The sequence below is a fragment of the Bombina bombina genome, chromosome 2, assembly GCF_027579735.1.
Source record: "Bombina bombina isolate aBomBom1 chromosome 2, aBomBom1.pri, whole genome shotgun sequence".
NCBI lineage: Eukaryota > Metazoa > Chordata > Amphibia > Anura > Bombinatoridae > Bombina > Bombina bombina.
The window spans coordinates 530,572,524-530,590,461 of NC_069500.1; the positions used below are offsets into that span (position 1 = coordinate 530,572,524).

The following is a 17,938-nucleotide window of genomic DNA, read 5'->3' on the forward strand; positions in this document are numbered from 1 at the left end:
TGGTTAAAATTTGTGTTTACAAATAAAACTTGACATGAAGTATTTTAAATGTTCTTATTACATTGGGGAACTAAAATACTATACACACTTCCTCCAATCAAATAGCACTTGAGAAAGCCCTTTACTTAAAAAATAAATGTCAAAATGTCTTGGTTACTTTGACCGCTGCCTTGTTTAAAAATAAAATAAAAGTAGAGAGAATGGGGCAGTCTGGAGGCTACAAGAACAGGGTAAATGTCTTTAAAACATGCATAAGTGCTAGATTCATATTTAAATGCTTACTTGTGTTGCAGTCCACCTAGGGACATTAAAGAGATGTGTACCACTTTAATGTCCCTTTAATGAATATTGATAGCAGCAATTACTGCAGTGGTTGGAGATCTCATCACACATGCCATTGCAGCACCACAATGTCACCAATCACACATTTCAATGATAGGTGAGTGGTGACATTGTAGCCGTTATGGTTAGGAGGAACAATTTGGATGCCAGAGAGGGCTTAACAGGAGAAAACACCCCTGGTGGCAATTTTACAGGCATATTTGGCATCCAAATTTTACAGGCATTTTGGCATCCACAGTAATGCCACTATTGCAAAACTATGGTAATGAACTGGTAGGGGCATACTTCATATAAACATAGTACTAGGAGTGTTAATCTGTATTTCTTTATGAATATCTCTGTCTGTTTCAGGACCTGTCTAGTGTTGATTATGTAGTCGTCACAAGTCCTGTTTCCCCAGAGGATTCTGGGATAGGAAGTGACTCCAGCAGCACAGAAACCAACAGCACTCTACAACACAGGCATGAACGTGAGTTATACATACCTCAGACAGTTATGTATGTGTATTTGTGTGCTTGTGAACTTATTCTTCTCCCTGGTCCCAATTCTTTAAATGATCATTTTTTTACGCAAATAAAAATCACCTTGCATTGGTTTCGGTATCCTTTTAGCTTTTACTCTAAAATGCTTTACATTTCTTCGAGGGACTTTGCAGTATTGATGAGAGTTTTAGAGATTGAGGCCCTGTGTGAGAAGGTCAGCTCTCACAAATCTATTGATAAACAGAGACAGGCCTCACAAGCATGAATGGCGGGCCCTGCAAACGGGGGAACATAGTGGGAGGGGCCCTTTTACCTCATGGGAGGACAGAGGCCCCATGGTCGTAGGAAGAAGAGTAGGGGCTGCACTATTTAGTGTTGGTCAGAGGGCGGGTTTGGCGCCATTATTTTACCTGAGAAGGAAGAACGTTGGTGGACAGTTTTTTCCTCCCTACCCTCCCCTTTTTTTCTTTTGATGTTTTATATTGTCACAGCTGGTGGGCGGGGGTGCTAGCATCATCAATTTTCAGACTAAAGCATACAAAAGGCTGTTGGTAGCCTCCCCAAGGGGTGGGAGAGCTAGGTAATTAGCTCCTTGGGCATGGGGTCCCTTGGAGCTGGTTGTAGGTGGGATTGGAACGGATTTAGCATCTTGCTAGGTCCAGCTGAGAGAAAAACGGCCTGGTCATAGATCAAAATAACCTTGAGTCATGGGGACTAAAGGTTATGATAAGTTGAGGCTAGCACAATAATAATAACTAAGGCTTGGGTAAATGCAATGGCCTCTAGTTATCATGGTCTGTCGGACCTGATCCGATAGTGCGGATCAGGTCCGACAGACCTCGCTGAATACGGCGAGCAAAATGCTCGCCGTATTCAGCATTGCACCAGCAGCTGGGGGGTGTCAATCAACCCGATCGTACTCGATCGGGTTAATTTCCGGCGATGTCTGTCCGCCTGCTCAGAGTAGGCGGACAGGTTATGGAGCAGCAGTCTTTGTGACCGCTGCTTCATAACTGCTGTTTCTGGCGAGTCTGCAGGCTAGCTAGAAACACGGGGCATCAAGCTCCATACGGAGCTTGATACATATGCCCCATTAAGTGTTTCTGTTATGTTACAAAGTTGTTATTTATGAGGTTTTTTCATTTAAGTTATATGTTAACTTAATAAACAGGCTGTGGCCAGAATTTTATACCACGAATATTGTCTCTGTCTTTATTTTAGTTTATTCATAGTAATGTTTAATTATATATTGTGGCTGAGGGGCCGTGTAATGGATGACTCAGAGGGTGAAATAAAATGTGTTTTTCAGCTCACTGAGTAATAAAGTTAATACTGCATGATTAGTTTTTAATATGAATAACAACATTTTGTACGTCTACACATCAGACACTCACACACCACCTTACACAAGACATATTCACACACTTTAACATGCAGGCACATACACCAGAACCCACAAACCAACAGCTCACAACACACATTTCTTTAAATTCTCCCTAGGAGGTACCAAGCAGAATGGGTTCTATAGAGAGGCTGGTTTGATCACTACTGCACACCGTACAACTCTGCCAATGACAGCTTATATGTTTGCATTGATTGTGTGTGTGTGTGTATACATATATATTTATATATATTGATATTTATACTCTGTTTCTTTTTGCAGCACTAACTGTTTCTCCAGTTCTGTCTACACAGATGACAAATACAGGTAAATCATCCTTACAATTTTCTGTAAATGACATATATCTAACATGTTTTCTAATCCTGTTAAAGGTGGCAGTAGCAATCCATGGCCATAGTCCAATGTGATCTCAGGTGTGAAGGTAAACACCTGCTGGCAGACAGCTCTTCTGGGATTTATAAACTGTATTTACAATCTGTAACATATTAACATTTTACAGTGGCCCTTATTATGGTTACAAGTAGATCATCTCTACCCCAACAGAAAAACCTTTAAATAAAAAAAGAATGTATGTCTACCTGATTAAATGAATTTCTTTCAAGGTGGTGAGTCCACAAGCCATCACATGTGGGAATAAACTCCAGTCCACTAGGAGGAGGCAAAAACACCCAACATAGCAGAATGTTTAATCACTCCCACTGTCCTATAATTCCTGTCATACATATGGCCTAGAGAAAGGAGAAAGATAGAAAAAAAAGTAAGAAAGATAAAACAGGGCAAGCATAAAATTGAAGGTCTTTTGATGTACAAGCCACAACCTTGTATATGTTATATGTATGCTGGGTCAATAAACCTTTGTATAGCTCACTTGATATGGTGGTCATCAGAAGTCAATTCCCTATAATGCATTAATTTTCTTTGGTCTCCAGTTAATTTTACAATTGTAATATTCCCTTGGCCAGTAGTACCCACCAGTGATACTCTAGCTTAAAAGCTTCCATCCTGCAGCTGCTTTAGCTGAATGACATTATTATAGGCCCTGACACATAGAAAGTTATCTACTTCTGTTCTAGCATGCTTGTCAAACCTTTTTGCATTGGTATACCTTTAAAATAATAAGCATGTCATCTCTTTTTTTTTTTTGACACTCCAAAGGCTTTATTAAAGGAACATGAAACCCAATTTTCTCTTGTAAGGTGTATCCAGTCCACGGATCATCCATTACTTGTGGGATATTCTCCTTCCCAACAGGAAGTTGCAAGAGGATCACCCACAGCAGAGCTGTCTATATAGCTCCTCCCCTAACTGCCACTTCCAGTCATTCTCTTGCAACTCTCGACAAGCATGGAAGCAGTAAGAGAGATGTGGTGAAATGTAGTTGTTTTTTCTTCAATTCAAAAGTTTGTTATTTTTAAATGGTACCGGAGTTGTACTATTTTTATCCCAGGCAGAAAATAGAAGAAGAATTTGCCTGTGGTCTCTAATGATCTTAGCAGGTTGTAACTAAGATCCATTGCTGTTCTCACACATAACTGAAGAGAAAGGTAACTTCAGCTGGGGAATGGCGTGCAGGTTATCCTGCCATGAGGTATGTGCAGTTTAATTTTTTTCTAGAGGAATGTAAATGCTAGAAAATGCTGCTGATACCAGATTTATTTAAGGTAAGCCTGATTACAGTGATTTAATAGCGACTGGTATCATGCTTACTGTCAGAGGTAATACTCTTATTCTTTTTCAATTCCTGTCATATAAAACGTTTGCTGGGAGTGTTTAAACGTTTTATATATGTTTTGGTGATAAAACTTTATTGGGGCCTAGTTTTTTTCCACATGGCTGGCTTAAATTTGCCTAGAAACAGTTTTCTTAGGCCTTCCACTGTGTAGACATGGGTGGGAGGGGCCTAATATAGCGCTTAATTGCGCAGTAACTTTTGCAGACTGAGCCATCCAGCTTCCCTCAAGGAGTATCCTGAATGCTATAGGACCTCTCTAAAGGGCTTTTAGGCTTTCCAAAGTCGTTTGTATGGAAAGGTAGGGCCACAGCAGAGCTGTGGCAGTTTGTTGTGACTGTTAAAAAAACGTCTATATCGTTTTTTTTATCCGTTTTTTAAACTAAGGGGTTAATCATCCATTTGCAAGTGGGTGCAATGCTCTGTTAGCTTATTATACACACTGTAAAAATTTTGTTTGATTTACTTTTTTTCACTGTTTTTCAAATTCTGACCTTTTTTATTTTTCTTAAAGGCACAGTACCGTTTTTATTATTTGCTTGTTAACTTGCTTTAAAGCGTTTTCCAAGCTTGCTGGTCTCATTGCTAGTCTGTTTAAACATGTCTGACATAGAGGAAACTCCTTGTTTATTATGTTTAGAAGCCATGATGGAACCCCCTCTTAGAATGTGTACCAAATGTACTGATTTCACTTTAAGTAATAAAGACCAGATTCTGTCTTTAAAAAATTTATCACCAGAGGAATCTGACGAGGGGGAAGTTATGCCGACTAACTCGCCCCACGTGTCAGAACCTTTAAATCCCGCTCAAGGGACTCACTCTCAAGAGGCGCCAAGTACATCTAGCGCTCCCATGGCGTTTACTTTACAAGACATGGCGGCAGTCATGGATAATACACTGTCAGCGGTATTATCCAGACTACCTGGGTTTCGAGGAAAGTGAGACAGCTCTGGAGTTAGAAGAAAACATAATTTATGCTTACCTGATAAATTCCTTTCTCCTGTAGTGTAGTCAGTCCACGGGTCATCCATTACTTATGGGATATTAACTCCTCCCCAACAGGAAGTGCAAGAGGATCACCCAAGCAGAGCTGCTATATAGCTCCTCCCCTCTACGTCATACCCAGTCATTCGACCGAAACCAAACGAGAAAGGAGAAACTATAGGGTGCAGTGGTGACTGCAGTTTAATTTAAATTTTAGACCTGCCATAAAAAACAGGGCGGGCCGTGGACTGACTACACTACAGGAGAAAGGAATTTATCAGGTAAGCATAAATTATGTTTTCTCCTGTTAAGTGTAGTCAGTCCACGGGTCATCCATTACTTATGGGATACCAATACCAAAGCTAGAAGTACACGGATGACGGGAGGGAAAGGCAGGATCTTACACAGAAGGAACCACTGCCTGAAGAACCTTTCTCCCAAAAACAGCCTCAGAAGAAGCAAAAGTGTCAAATTTGGAAAATTTGGAAAAAGTATGAAGAGAAGACCAAGTTGCAGCCTTGCAAATCTGTTCCACAGAGGCCTCATTCTTAAAGGCCCACGTGGAAGCCACAGCTCTCGTAGAATGAGCTGTAATTCTTTCAGGAGGCTGCTGTCCAGCAGTCTCATAGGCTAAACGTATTATGCTACGAAGCCAAAAAGAGAGAGAGGTAGCAGATGCTTTTTGACCTCTCCTCTGACCAGAATAAACTACAAACAGGGAAGATGTTTGGCGAAAATCTTTAGTTGCTTGTAAATAAAATTTTAAGGCACGGACTACGTCTAGATTGTGCAGAAGTCGTTCCTTCTTTGAAGAAGGGTTAGGGCACAATGATGGAACAACAATCTCTTGATTGATATTCTTGTTAGTGACTACCTTAGGTAAGAACCCAGGTTTAGTACGCAGAACTACCTTGTCTGAATGAAAAATCAGATAAGGAGAATCACAATGTAAGGCCGATAACTCAGAGACTCTACGAGCCGAGGAAATAGCCATTAGAAACAGAACTTTCCAAGATAACAGCTTGATATCAATGGAATGAAGGGGTTCAATCGGAACACCCTGTAAAATGTTAAGAACTAAGTTTAAGCTCCACGGTGGAGCAACAGTCTTAAACACAGGCTTAATCCTGGCCAAAGCCTGACAAAAAGCCTGAACGTCTGGAACTTCTGACAGACGTTTGTGTAAAAGGATGGACAGAGCTGAGATCTGTCCCTTTAAAGAACTTGCAGATAAACCCTTTTCTAAACCTTCTTGTAGAAAAGACAATATCCTAGGAATCCTAACCTTACTCCATGAGTAACTCTTGGATTCGCACCAGTGTAAATATTTACGCCATATTTTATGGTAAATTTTCCTGGTAACAGGTTTCCTAGCCTGTATTAAGGTATCAATTACTGACTCCGAAAATCCACGCTTTGATAAAATCAAGCGTTCAATCTCCATGCAGTCAGCTTCAGAGAAATTAGATTTTGATGTTTGAAAGGACCCTGAATTAGAAGGTCCTGTCTCAGAGGCAGAGACCAAGGTGGACAGAATGACATGTCCACTAGATCTGCATACCAGGTCCTGCGTGGCCACGCAGGCGCTATTAGAATCACCGATGCTTTCTCCTGTTTGATCCTGGCAATCAATCGAGGAAGCATCGGGAAGGGTGGAAACACATAAGCCATCTTGAAGGTCCAAGGTGCTGTCAAAGCATCTATCAGGACCGCTCCCGGGTCCCTGGATCTGGACCCGTAACAAGGAAGCTTGGCGTTCTGGCGAGACGCCATGAGATCCATATCTGGTTTGCCCCAACGTCGAAGTATTTGGGCAAAGACCTCCGGATGAAGTTCCCACTCCCCCGGATGAAAAGTCTGGCGACTTAGGAAATCCACCTCCCAGTTCTCCACGCCTGGGATGTGGATCGCTGACAGGTGGCAAGAGTGAGATTCTGCCCAGCGAATTATCTTTGATACTTCCATCATCGCTAGGGAGCTCCTTGTCCCTCCCTGATGGTTGATGTAAGCCACAGTCGTGATGTTGTCCGACTGAAACCTGATGAACCTCAGAGTTGCTAACTGAGGCCAAGCCAGAAGGGCATTGAGAACTGCTCTCAATTCCAGAATGTTTATTGGAAGGAGACTCTCCTCCTGAGTCCATGATCCCTGAGCCTTCAGGGAATTCCAAACAGCGCCCCAACCTAGTAGGCTGGCGTCTGTTGTTACAATTGTCCAGTCTGGCCTGCTGAAGGGCATCCCCCTGGACAGATGTGGCCGAGAAAGCCACCATAGAAGAGAATCTCTGGTCTCTTGATCCAGATTCAGCATAGGGGACAAATCTGAGTAATCCCCATTCCACTGACTTAGCATGCACAATTGCAGCGGTCTGAGATGCAGGCGTGCAAAAGGTACTATGTCCATTGCCGCTACCATTAAGCCGATTACCTCCATGCATTGAGCCACTGACGGGTGTTGAATGGAATGAAGGACACGGCAAGCATTTAGAAGTTTTGTTAACCTGTCCTCTGTCAGGTAAATCTTCATTTCTACAGAATCTATAAGAGTCCCCAAGAAGGGAACTCTTGTGAGTGGCAATAGAGAACTCTTTTCTACGTTCACCTTCCACCCATGCGATCTGAGAAATGCCAGAACTAACTCTGTATGAGACTTGGCAGTTTGGAAATTTGACGCTTGTATCAGAATGTCGTCTAGGTACGGAGCTACCGCTATTCCTCGCGGTCTTAGGACCGCCAGAAGAGAGCCCAGGACCTTTGTAAAGATTCTTGGAGCCGTAGCTAACCCGAAGGGAAGAGCTACAAACTGATAATGCCTGTCTAGGAAGGCAAACCTTAGGTACCGGTAATGATCCCTGTGAATCGGTATGTGAAGGTACGCATCCTTTAGATCCACTGTGGTCATGTACTGACCCTTTTGGATCATGGGTAAGATTGTCCGAATAGTTTCCATTTTGAACGATGGAACTCTTAGGAATTTGTTTAGGATCTTTAAATCCAAGATTGGTCTGAAGGTTCCCTCTTTCTTGGGAACCACAAACAGATTTGAGTAAAACCCTTGTCCGTGTTCCGACCGCGGAACCGGGTGGATCACTCCCATTAACAAAAGATCTTGAACACAGCGTAGAAACGCCTCTTTCTTTGTCTGGTTTGTTGACAACCTTGAAAGATGAAATCTCCCTTTGGGAGGAGAAGCTTTGAAGTCCAGAAGATATCCCTGGGATATGATCTCTAACGCCCAGGGATCCTGGACATCTCTTGCCCAAGCCTGGGCGAAGAGAGAAAGTCTGCCCCCTACTAGATCCGTTGCCGGATCGGGGGCCCTCACTTCATGCTGTCTTAGGGGCGGCAGCAGGTTTTCTGGCCTGCTTGCCCTTGTTCCAGGTCTGGTTAGGTTTCCAGCCCTGTCTGTACCGAGCAACAGTTCCTTCCTGTTTTGTAGCGGAGGAAGTTGATGCTGCTCCTGCCTTGAAGTTACGAAAGGCACGAAAATTAGACTGTCTAGCTCTTGGTTTGGCTCTGTCTTGAGGCAGGGCATGTCCCTTACCTCCAGTAATGTCAGCGATAATTTCTTTCAAACCGGGCCCAAATAATGTCTGCCCTTTGAAAGTTATGTTAAGCAATTTAGATTTAGAAGTCACATCGGCTGACCAAGATTTAAGCCACAGCGCTCTGCGCGCTTGAATGGCGAATCCTGAATTCTTAGCCGTAAGTTTAATTAAGTGTACTACGGCATCAGAAATAAATGAATTAGCTAGCTTAAGGACTCTAAGCTTGTCTGTAATCTCATCCAATGTAACTGAGTTAATGGTCTCTTCCAGAGACTCAAACCAGAATGCCGCCGCAGCCGTGACAGGCGCAATGCATGCAAGGGGTTGTAATATAAAACCTTGTTGAACAAACATTTTCTTAAGGTAACCCTCTAACTTTTTATCCATTGGATCTGAAAAAGCACAGCTATCTTCCACCGGGATAGTGGTGCGTTTAGCCAGAGTAGAAACTGCTCCCTCCACCTTAGGGACCGTCTGCCATAAGTCCCGTGTGGTGGCGTCTATTGGAAACATTTTTCTAAATATAGGAGGGGGAGAATAGGGCACACCAGGTCTATCCCACTCCTTGTTAATAATTTCTGTAAGCCTTTTAGGAATAGGAAAAATGTCAGTACTCGTCGGTACCGCAAAATATTTATCCAGCCTACACATTTTCTCTGGGATTGCAACCGTGTTACAATCATTCAGAGCCGCTAATACCTCCCCTAATAATACACTGAGGTTCTCAAGCTTAAATTTAAAATTTGAAATGTCTGAGTCCAGTCTATTTGGATCAGATCCGTCACCCACAGAATGAAGCTCTCCGTCTTCATGTTCTGCCATTTGTGACGCAGTATCAGACATGGCTCTAACATTATCAGCGTACTCTGTTCTCACCCCAGAGTGGTCGCGTTTACCTCTAAGTTCTGGTAATTTAGATAAAACTTCAGTCATAACATTAGCCATGTCTTGTAAAGTGATTTGTAATGGCCGCCCTGATGTACTAGGCGTCGCAATATCACGCACCTCCTGAGCGGGAGATGCAGGTACTGACACGTGAGGAGAGTTAGTCGGCATAACTTTCCCCTCGTTGTCTGGTGAAATTTTCTTAAAATGTACAGATTGACTTTTATTTAAAGTAGCATCAATGCAATTAGTACACAAATTTCTATTGGGCTCCACATTGGCTTTTGAACATATTGCACAAAGAGATTCCTCTGTGTCAGACATGTTAAAACAAACTAGCAATTAGACTAGCAAGCTTGGAAAATACTTTTCAAATAAATTTGCAAGCAATATAAAAAACGTTACTGTGCCTTTAAGAAGCACACAAAAACTGTCACAGTTGAATAACAATGAACCGGATTAGTTATAGAAACCAAATTTTCACAGTAAATGCATAAATTTAGCAAAGGATTGCACTCATTAGCAATGGATGATTAACCCTTAATATCAGAAAAACGTATAACAATTGTAAAATATAAGCGTTTTTATCACAGTCAAAGCACAGTCTCACAGGTCTGCTGTGAGTGATTACCTCCCTCAAAACTAGTTTGGAAGATCCCTGAGCTCTGTAGAGACGTCCTGGACCATGCAGGGAGAAGAAGGCAGACTGTGACTGAATTTCTAATGCGTAGTAAAAGCGCCAAAATAGGCCCCTCCCACTCACAATACAACAGTGAAGGAAGCTCAGTAAACTGTTTAATTCAAAACAAACGACAGCCATGTGGAAAATAACGCCCAAAATAATTTTTCACCAAGTACCTCAGATAATTAAACGATTTAACATGCCAGCAAACGTTTAAAATCTAATTTATGAAATGTCATTAAAAAGCCTGCTGCTAGTCGCTCACACTGCAGATTAGGCTAAAAGTTATATGCATACAGTATTTTCCCAGTGAAGTGCCATTCCCCAGAAATACTTAAGTGTAAACATACATACATATCAGCCTGATACCAGTTGCTACTACTGCATTTAAGGCTGTACTTACATTATATCGGTATTAGCAGTATTTTCTCAGTCAATTCCATTCCTTAGAAAATAATATACTGCAACATACCTCTTTGCAGGTGAACCTGCCCGCTGTCCCCTGTTCTGAAGTTACCTCACTCCTCAGAATGGCCGAGAACAGCAAATGGATCTTAGTTACGTCCGCTAAGATCATACACAAAACTCAGGTAGCTTCTTCTTCAAATGCTGCCTGAGAAAAAACAACACACTCCGGTGCCGTTTAAAATAACAAACTTTTGATTGAAGAAATAAAAACTAAGTTTAATAACCACAGTCCTCTCACACATCCTATCTATTAGTTGGGTGCAAGAGAATGACTGGGTATGACGTAGAGGGGAGGAGCTATATAGCAGCTCTGCTTGGGTGATCCTCTTGCACTTCCTGTTGGGGAGGAGTTAATATCCCATAAGTAATGGATGACCCGTGGACTGACTACACTTAACAGGAGAAATACAGAGCATACTGACGCTTTACTAGCTATGTTTGATACCCCCTCACAATATGCAGAAGCTGAGGAAGGAGAGCTTCTTTCTGTGGGTGATTTTTCTGACTCAGGGAAGAGGATTCAACCGATTCTGACGTATCAACATTTAAATTTAAGCTTGAACACCTCCGCGTGTTGCTCAGGGAGGTTTTAGCTGCTCTGAATGACTGTGATACAATTGCAGTGCCAGAGAAATTGTGTAGACTGGATAAATACTATGCAGTACCCTGTTTACACTGATGTTTTACCAATACCTAAAAGGTTTACAGAAATTATTACTAAGGAATGGGATAGACCAGGTGTGCCGTTCTCTCCCCCTCCTATTTTTAGGAAAATGTTTCCAATAGATGCCGCCACACGAGACTTATGGCAAACGGTCCCTAAGGTGGAGGGAGCAGTTTCTACACTAGCTAAGCGTACTACTATCCCTGTCGAGGACAGTTGTGCTTTCTTAGATCCAATGGATAAAAAGTTAGAGGGTTACCTTAAGAAAATGTTTATTCAACAAGGTTTTATTCTACAGCCCCTTGCATGCATTGCCCCAGTCACTGCTACTGCGGCCTTCTGGTTTGAGTCTCTGGAAGAGGCTTTACAGGTAGAGACCCCATTGGATGATATACTTGACAAGCTTAGAGCACTTAAGCTAGCCAATTCTTTTGTTTCTGATGCCATTGTTCATTTGACTAAACTAACGGCTAAGAATTCTGGTTTTGCTATTCAGGCGCGTAGGGCGCTATGGCTTAAATCATGGTCAGCTGACGTTACTTCAAAGTCTAAGCTGCTTAATATTCCCTTCAAGGGGCAGACCCTATTCGGGCCTGGTTTGAAGGAGATCATTTCTGATATCACTGGAGGAAAAGGTCATGCCCTTCCTCAGGATAGGTCCAAATCAAGGGCCAAACAGTCTAATTTTCGTGCCTTTCGAAACTTCAAGGCAAGTGCGGCATCAACTTCCTCTAATACAAAGCAAGAGGGAACTTTTGCCCAGTCCAAGTCGGTCTGGAGACCTAACCAGACTTGGAACAAAGGTAAGCAGGCCAAAAAGCCTGCTGCTGCCTCTAAGACAGCATGAAGGATTGGCCCCCGATCCGGTAACGGATCTAGTAGGGGGCAGACTTTCGCTCTTCGCCCAGGCCTCGGCAAGAGATGTCCAGGATCCCTGGGCGTTGGAAATTGTATCCCAGGGATATCTTCTGGACTTCAGAGCTTCTCCTCCAAAAGGGAGATTTCACCTTTCACAATTATCTGCAAACCAGATAAAGAGAGAGGCATTTTTACACTGTGTTCAAGACCTCCTAGTTATGGGAGTGATCCACCCAGTTCCAAAGGAGGAACAGGGACAAGGATTCTATTCAAATCTGTTTGTGGTTCCCAAAAAGTGGGAACCTTCAGACCAATCTTAGATCTCAAGATCTTAAACAAATTTCTCAGGGTCCCATCATTCAAGATGGAGACTATTCGTACCATCCTACCTATGATCCAGGAGGGTCAATACATGACTACAGTGGATTTAAAAGATGCTTATCTTCACATTCCGATACACAAAGATCATCATCGGTTTGCCTTCCTAGACAGGCATTACCAGTTTGTAGCTCTTCCCTTTGGGTTAGCTACAGCCCCAAGAATTTTTACAAAGGTTCTGGGGTCACTTCTGGCGGTCCTAAGGCCGCGGGGCATAGCAGTAGCCCCTTATTTAGACGACATTCTGATACAGGCGTCAAATTTCCAAATTGCCAAGTCTCATACCGACATAGTTCTGGCATTTCTGAGGTAGCATGGGTGGAAAGTGAACAAAGAAAAGAGTTCTCTATCCCCTCTCACAAGAGTCTCCTTTCTGGGAACTCTAATAGATTCTGTAGAAATGAGGATTTACCTGACAGAGACCAGGTTATCAAAACTTCTAAATTCCTGCCGTGTTCTTTATTCCACTTCTCGCCCTTCGGTGGCTCAGTGTATGGAAGTAATCGGCTTAATGGTAGCTGCAATGGACATAGTGCCGTTTGCCCATCTACATCTCAGACCGCTGCAACTCTGCATGCTCAGTCAGTGGAATGGGGATTACACAGATTTGTCCCCTCTACTAAATCTGGATCAAGAGACCAGGGATTCTCTTCTCTGGTGGCTATCTCGGGTCCATCTGTCCAAAGGTATGACCTTTCGCAGGCCAGATTGGACAATAGTAACGACAGATGCCAGCCTTCTGGGCTGAGGGGCAGTCTGGAACTCCCTGAAGGCTCAGGGATCGTGGACTCAGGAGGAGACCCTCCTCCCAATAAACATTCTGGAACTAAGAGCGATATTCAATGCTCTTCAAGCTTGGCCTCAGCTAACGACAATGAGGTTCATCAGATTTCAGTCGGACAACATCACGACTGTGGCTTACATCAACCATCAAGGGGGAACAAGGAGTTCCCTAGCGATGTTGGAAGTTTCAAAGATAATTCGTTGGGCAGAGATTCACTCTTGCCACCTATCAGCTATCCATATCCTAGGTGTGGAGAACTGGGAGGCGGATTTTCTAAGTCGACAGACTTTTCATCCGGGGGAGTGGGAACTCCATCCGGAGGTATTTGCACAATTGGTTCAACGTTGGGGCGAACCAGAACTGGATCTCATGGCGTCTCGCCAGAACGCCAAACTTCCTTGTTACGGGTCCAGGTCCAGGGACCCCAAGGCAACGCTGATAGATGCTCTAGCAGCGCCTTGGTCCTTCAACCTGGCTTATGTGTTTCCACCGTTTCCTCTGCTCCCTCGTCTGATTGCCAAAATCAAGCAGGAGAGAGCATCAGTGATCTTGATAGCGCCTGCGTGGCCACGCAGGACTTGGTATGCAGACCTAGTGGACATGTCATCCTTTCCACCATGGACTCTGCCTCTGAGACAGGACCTTCTACTTCAGGGTCCTTTCAACCATCCAAATCTAATTTCTCTGAGACTGACTGCCTGGAGATTGAACGCTTGATTTTATCAAAGCTTGGTTTATCCGAGTCAGTCATTGATACCTTAATTCAGGCACGAAAGCCTGTCACCAGGAAAATCTATCATAAGATATGGCGTAAATATCTTTATTGGTGTGAATCCAAGGGTTACTCATGGAGTAAAGTCAGGATTCCCAGGATATTATCTTTTCTCCAAGAAGGATTGGAAAAGGATTATCAGCTAGTTCCTTAAAGGGACAGATTTCTGCTCTGTCTATTCTTTTGCACCAGCGTCTGGCAGATGTTCCAGACTTTCAGGCATTTTGTCAGGCTTTAGTTAGAATCAAGCCTGTGTTTAAACCTGTTGCTCCACCATGGAGTTTAAATTTGGTTCTTAAATTTCTTCAGGGGGTTCCGTTTGAACCTCTTCATTCCATAGATATCAAACTTTTATCTTGGAAAGTTCTATTTTTGGTAGCTATTTCCTCGGCTCGTAGAGTTTCCGAGTTATCTGCCTTAAAATGTGATTCCCCTTATCTGATCTTCCATGCAGATAAGGTAGTTTTGCGTACCAAACCTGGGTTTTTACCTAAGGTGGTATCTAATAAGAATATCAATCAGGAGATTGTTGTTCCGTCATTGTGTCCTAATCCTTCTTCAAAGAAGGAACGCCTATTACACAATCTTGACGTGGTTCGTGCTTTAAAGTATTATTTACAAGCTACTAAAGATTTTCGTCAAACATCTGCTTTGTTTGTTGTCTTCTCTGGACAGAGGAAAGGCCAAAAGGCTTCGGCAACTTCTCTTTCGCTTTGGCTAAGTAGTATAATACGCTTAGCTTATGAGACTGCTGGCCAGCAGCCTCCTGAAAGGATTACAGCTCATTCTACTAGAGCTGTGGCTTCCACATGGGCCTTTAAAAATGAGGCTTCTGTTGAACAGATTTGCAAGGCGGCGACTTGGTCTTTGCTACATACTTTTTCAAAATTCTATAAATTTGATACTTTTGCTTCTTCGGAGGCTATTTTTGGGAGAAAGGTTTTACAGGCAGTGGTTCCTTCCGTTTAAGTACCTGCCTTGTCCCTCCCTTCATCCGTGTACTTTAGCTTTGGTATTGGTATCCCACAAGTAATGGATGATCCGTGGACTGGATACACTTAACAAGAGAAAACATAATTTATGCTTACCTGATAAATTTATTTCTCTTGTGGTGTATCCAGTCCACGGCCCGCCCTGTCATTTTAAGGCAGGTATTTTTTAACTCTAAACTACAGTCACCACTGCACCCTATAGTTTCTCCTTTCTCTTGCTTGTCTTCGGTCGAATGACTGGAAGTGGCAGTTAGGGGAGGAGCTATATAGACAGCTCTGCTGTGGGTGATCCTCTTGCAACTTCCTGTTGGGAAGGAGAATATCCCACAAGTAATGGATGATCCGTGGACTAGATACACCACAAGAGAAATAAATTTATCAGGTAAGCATAAATTATGTTTTTTTTCTTTCACTATTCAGATAGAAGATACAATTTTAAACAACTTTCTCATTTACTTCTATTATCTAATTTGTTTAATTCTCTTGGTATCATTTGTTGAAGGAGCAGCAATTCACTAATGGTTTCTAACTGAACTCATGAGCCAATCACAATCAATATATATATGCTGCTACCAATCAACAGCTAGAACCTAGGTTCTCTGCTGCTCTTGAGCTTGCCTAGATAAACCTTTCAGCAAAGGATAACAAGAGAAGGAAGCAAATTAAATAATAGAAGTAAATTGGATAGTTGTTAAAATTTTATTCTCTATCTGATTCATGAAAGAAAATTTTTGGGTTTCATGTCCCTTTAATGTGTAGCTATGTGAGAAATAGAAAATGCTCTGAACTTAGAAATTTCTATATAAAAAATTGTGTTTCACAAAAAATCTTTAAAAGTTAAAATATGTGCTGAAAAATATATTGTTACCCATAGTCCTAAATTTGTTTGATACCCTTATTAAAAGAGGTGTGACGCCTTAGGGCAACCTTTGATAAACATCTGATGAAAACAAACACATAGGGAGATTTAAAGGGACACTCAAAATTAAAATTTAATATCTCAGATAGAGCATGCAATTTTAAACAACTTTCCAATTTACTTCCATTAATAAAATATGCAGAATCTTTTTAGATTTACACTTTTTGAGTCACCAGCTCCTACTGAGCATGAAGTTCAGACTAAGGGATAGATTTATTATACCCTGGGCAGACATGATTCGCTATAGCGAATTGTGTCCGCCCTGCATTGCTAAATGCTGACAGCATACGCTGTCGGCATTTAACATTGCACAAGCAGTTCTGGTGAGCTGCTTGTGCAATGCTGCCCCCTGGAGATTCACAGCCAATCAGCCGCTAGCAGGGGGTGTCATTCAACCCGATCGTATACGATCGGGCGGATTGCTGTCCGCCACCTCAGAGCTGGCAGACGAGTTAAGGAGCAGTGTTCTTAAGACCATTGCTTCTTAACTCCTGTTTCCAGCGAGCCTGTAGGCTCACGCGGAAACAGAGGCATTGGGGCCGATACGGAGCTTATTAAATCGGCCCCTAAGTGCTATTACTTTGTCTTTTTATCATTAATTTGTTGATTATGCAAATCTACTGTATTTACTTGTCCTTTAAGAGCGATCGCAGTTGTATACTTTGAACTCAAGATAAAAAAAAAAGCTTAAAATGTTGGGCCCCCAAGAAATGCTTCAGCACTGTCCTTTTTCAAAGCAGAGTGATGTGGTTGCATCTCTCTATTTAATGGCATACATTAATGACACAGACAAATAGGTTTCTGCATACGGCCACCTAAAAAATGTCTGGTCCCTAAATTTTTGAGAGTTCTAGCAACCCTGGTTTAGAACCATTGCTTGAAGAGATCCTCTAATTATTAACTGATCAGAACAATAGACTTGAAACATGATGAAATCTGCTCGATAGCTCAGGTCTGGTTAAACTGATTAATTTCGGCTTGCTTGGCTTTGCTGCAACACAAGCGGACAGCTCCACCTACTGGCTATTTCAATAAATGCACTGCTTCTCAATAGCAGTCACATGACTGGAAAAAAAGGTTGTTATTCTGAAACGGTGTAAATTGAACCGTTGTAAAACGAGGGCCACCTATATATATATATATATATTGTACCAAAATACCATCAGATATATGTAAAAATATGTATTTATGAATAAATAACATATTCTTCTATGTGATGAACATTGTAATGTGAAATCTTCATATTTTCATGTCGGGTTAGTGCACTTGAGAATATGCGATCGTGTTTGTGCAAATAGGGTATTAGGTTTTTTTTCCACTTTTTTTGGTCCATTTACTTTTAGGGGGGAATTTGTTATTCCACACGATATTTTAAATTTGTCTTTTTAATCAGGAGCGTAAACAGTTTACTTTCAAGTTGCAATACGAGTGCAACCCGATGCGCACAAAAAGATTACTTCAAGCAAAGTTAACTCTCGAGCAGGAGCATTAAATAACACTCCACTTGTAGTCTGGCCCTTCATTGGGTTGTCATTTCAGTTAGCAGAAACATCTTTTTTATATACAAAAATATACCTAAAGGCTCAATTTCAAATGCAATTTAAACTCTGCAGCTGGTATAATAAATTGTTGGAGACACATTAAGAAGAAATCAGTTTTACAGGACACTGTCCCTTTAATTTTGCAGCAAATGGACTGCAACTAGCATGCTTTTTCAATGCCCTAGATCTTTAAGAAAAATAACAATAAAATTGAGAGAAGACTATTTATTTTAATGCAGCAGAGCATTCCCCTGGTTTGTTTTTGTTTTTTCCAATTTGTCAAATGTTAGAGTCTGAATACAGGGCTATAATTTAGCTGATTTAGCTAAAAGAAGCAAAATATAGACTTGAAGTCAGTTTGCTACAGTATTTTTGTGTCAACCACAGCATCACAACTGCTCCAATCTTGCAGCTGGGGTAACCCCTTGGATGCATCTATGCTTTGTAACTCTTTGCTATCCAAAAGGTTAAAGCTACACCTAACCATAAACTACCACAAGGTCACTTCT

At 42.0% G+C, this 17,938-nt stretch overlaps 1 protein-coding gene across 1 annotated transcript in view; it reads left to right on the forward strand.

Annotated features, from left to right (window-relative positions):
* IRF9 (interferon regulatory factor 9) overlaps positions 1–17,938 on the forward strand; it is a 79,801-nt gene that overhangs the window by 27,702 nt on the left and 34,161 nt on the right. The window contains exons 5-6 of the mRNA XM_053702362.1: positions 694–811; positions 2,488–2,532. Of these exons, the coding sequence (XP_053558337.1) occupies positions 694–811; positions 2,488–2,532 (163 nt within the window). The remainder of the gene's footprint in view (positions 1–693; positions 812–2,487; positions 2,533–17,938) is intronic.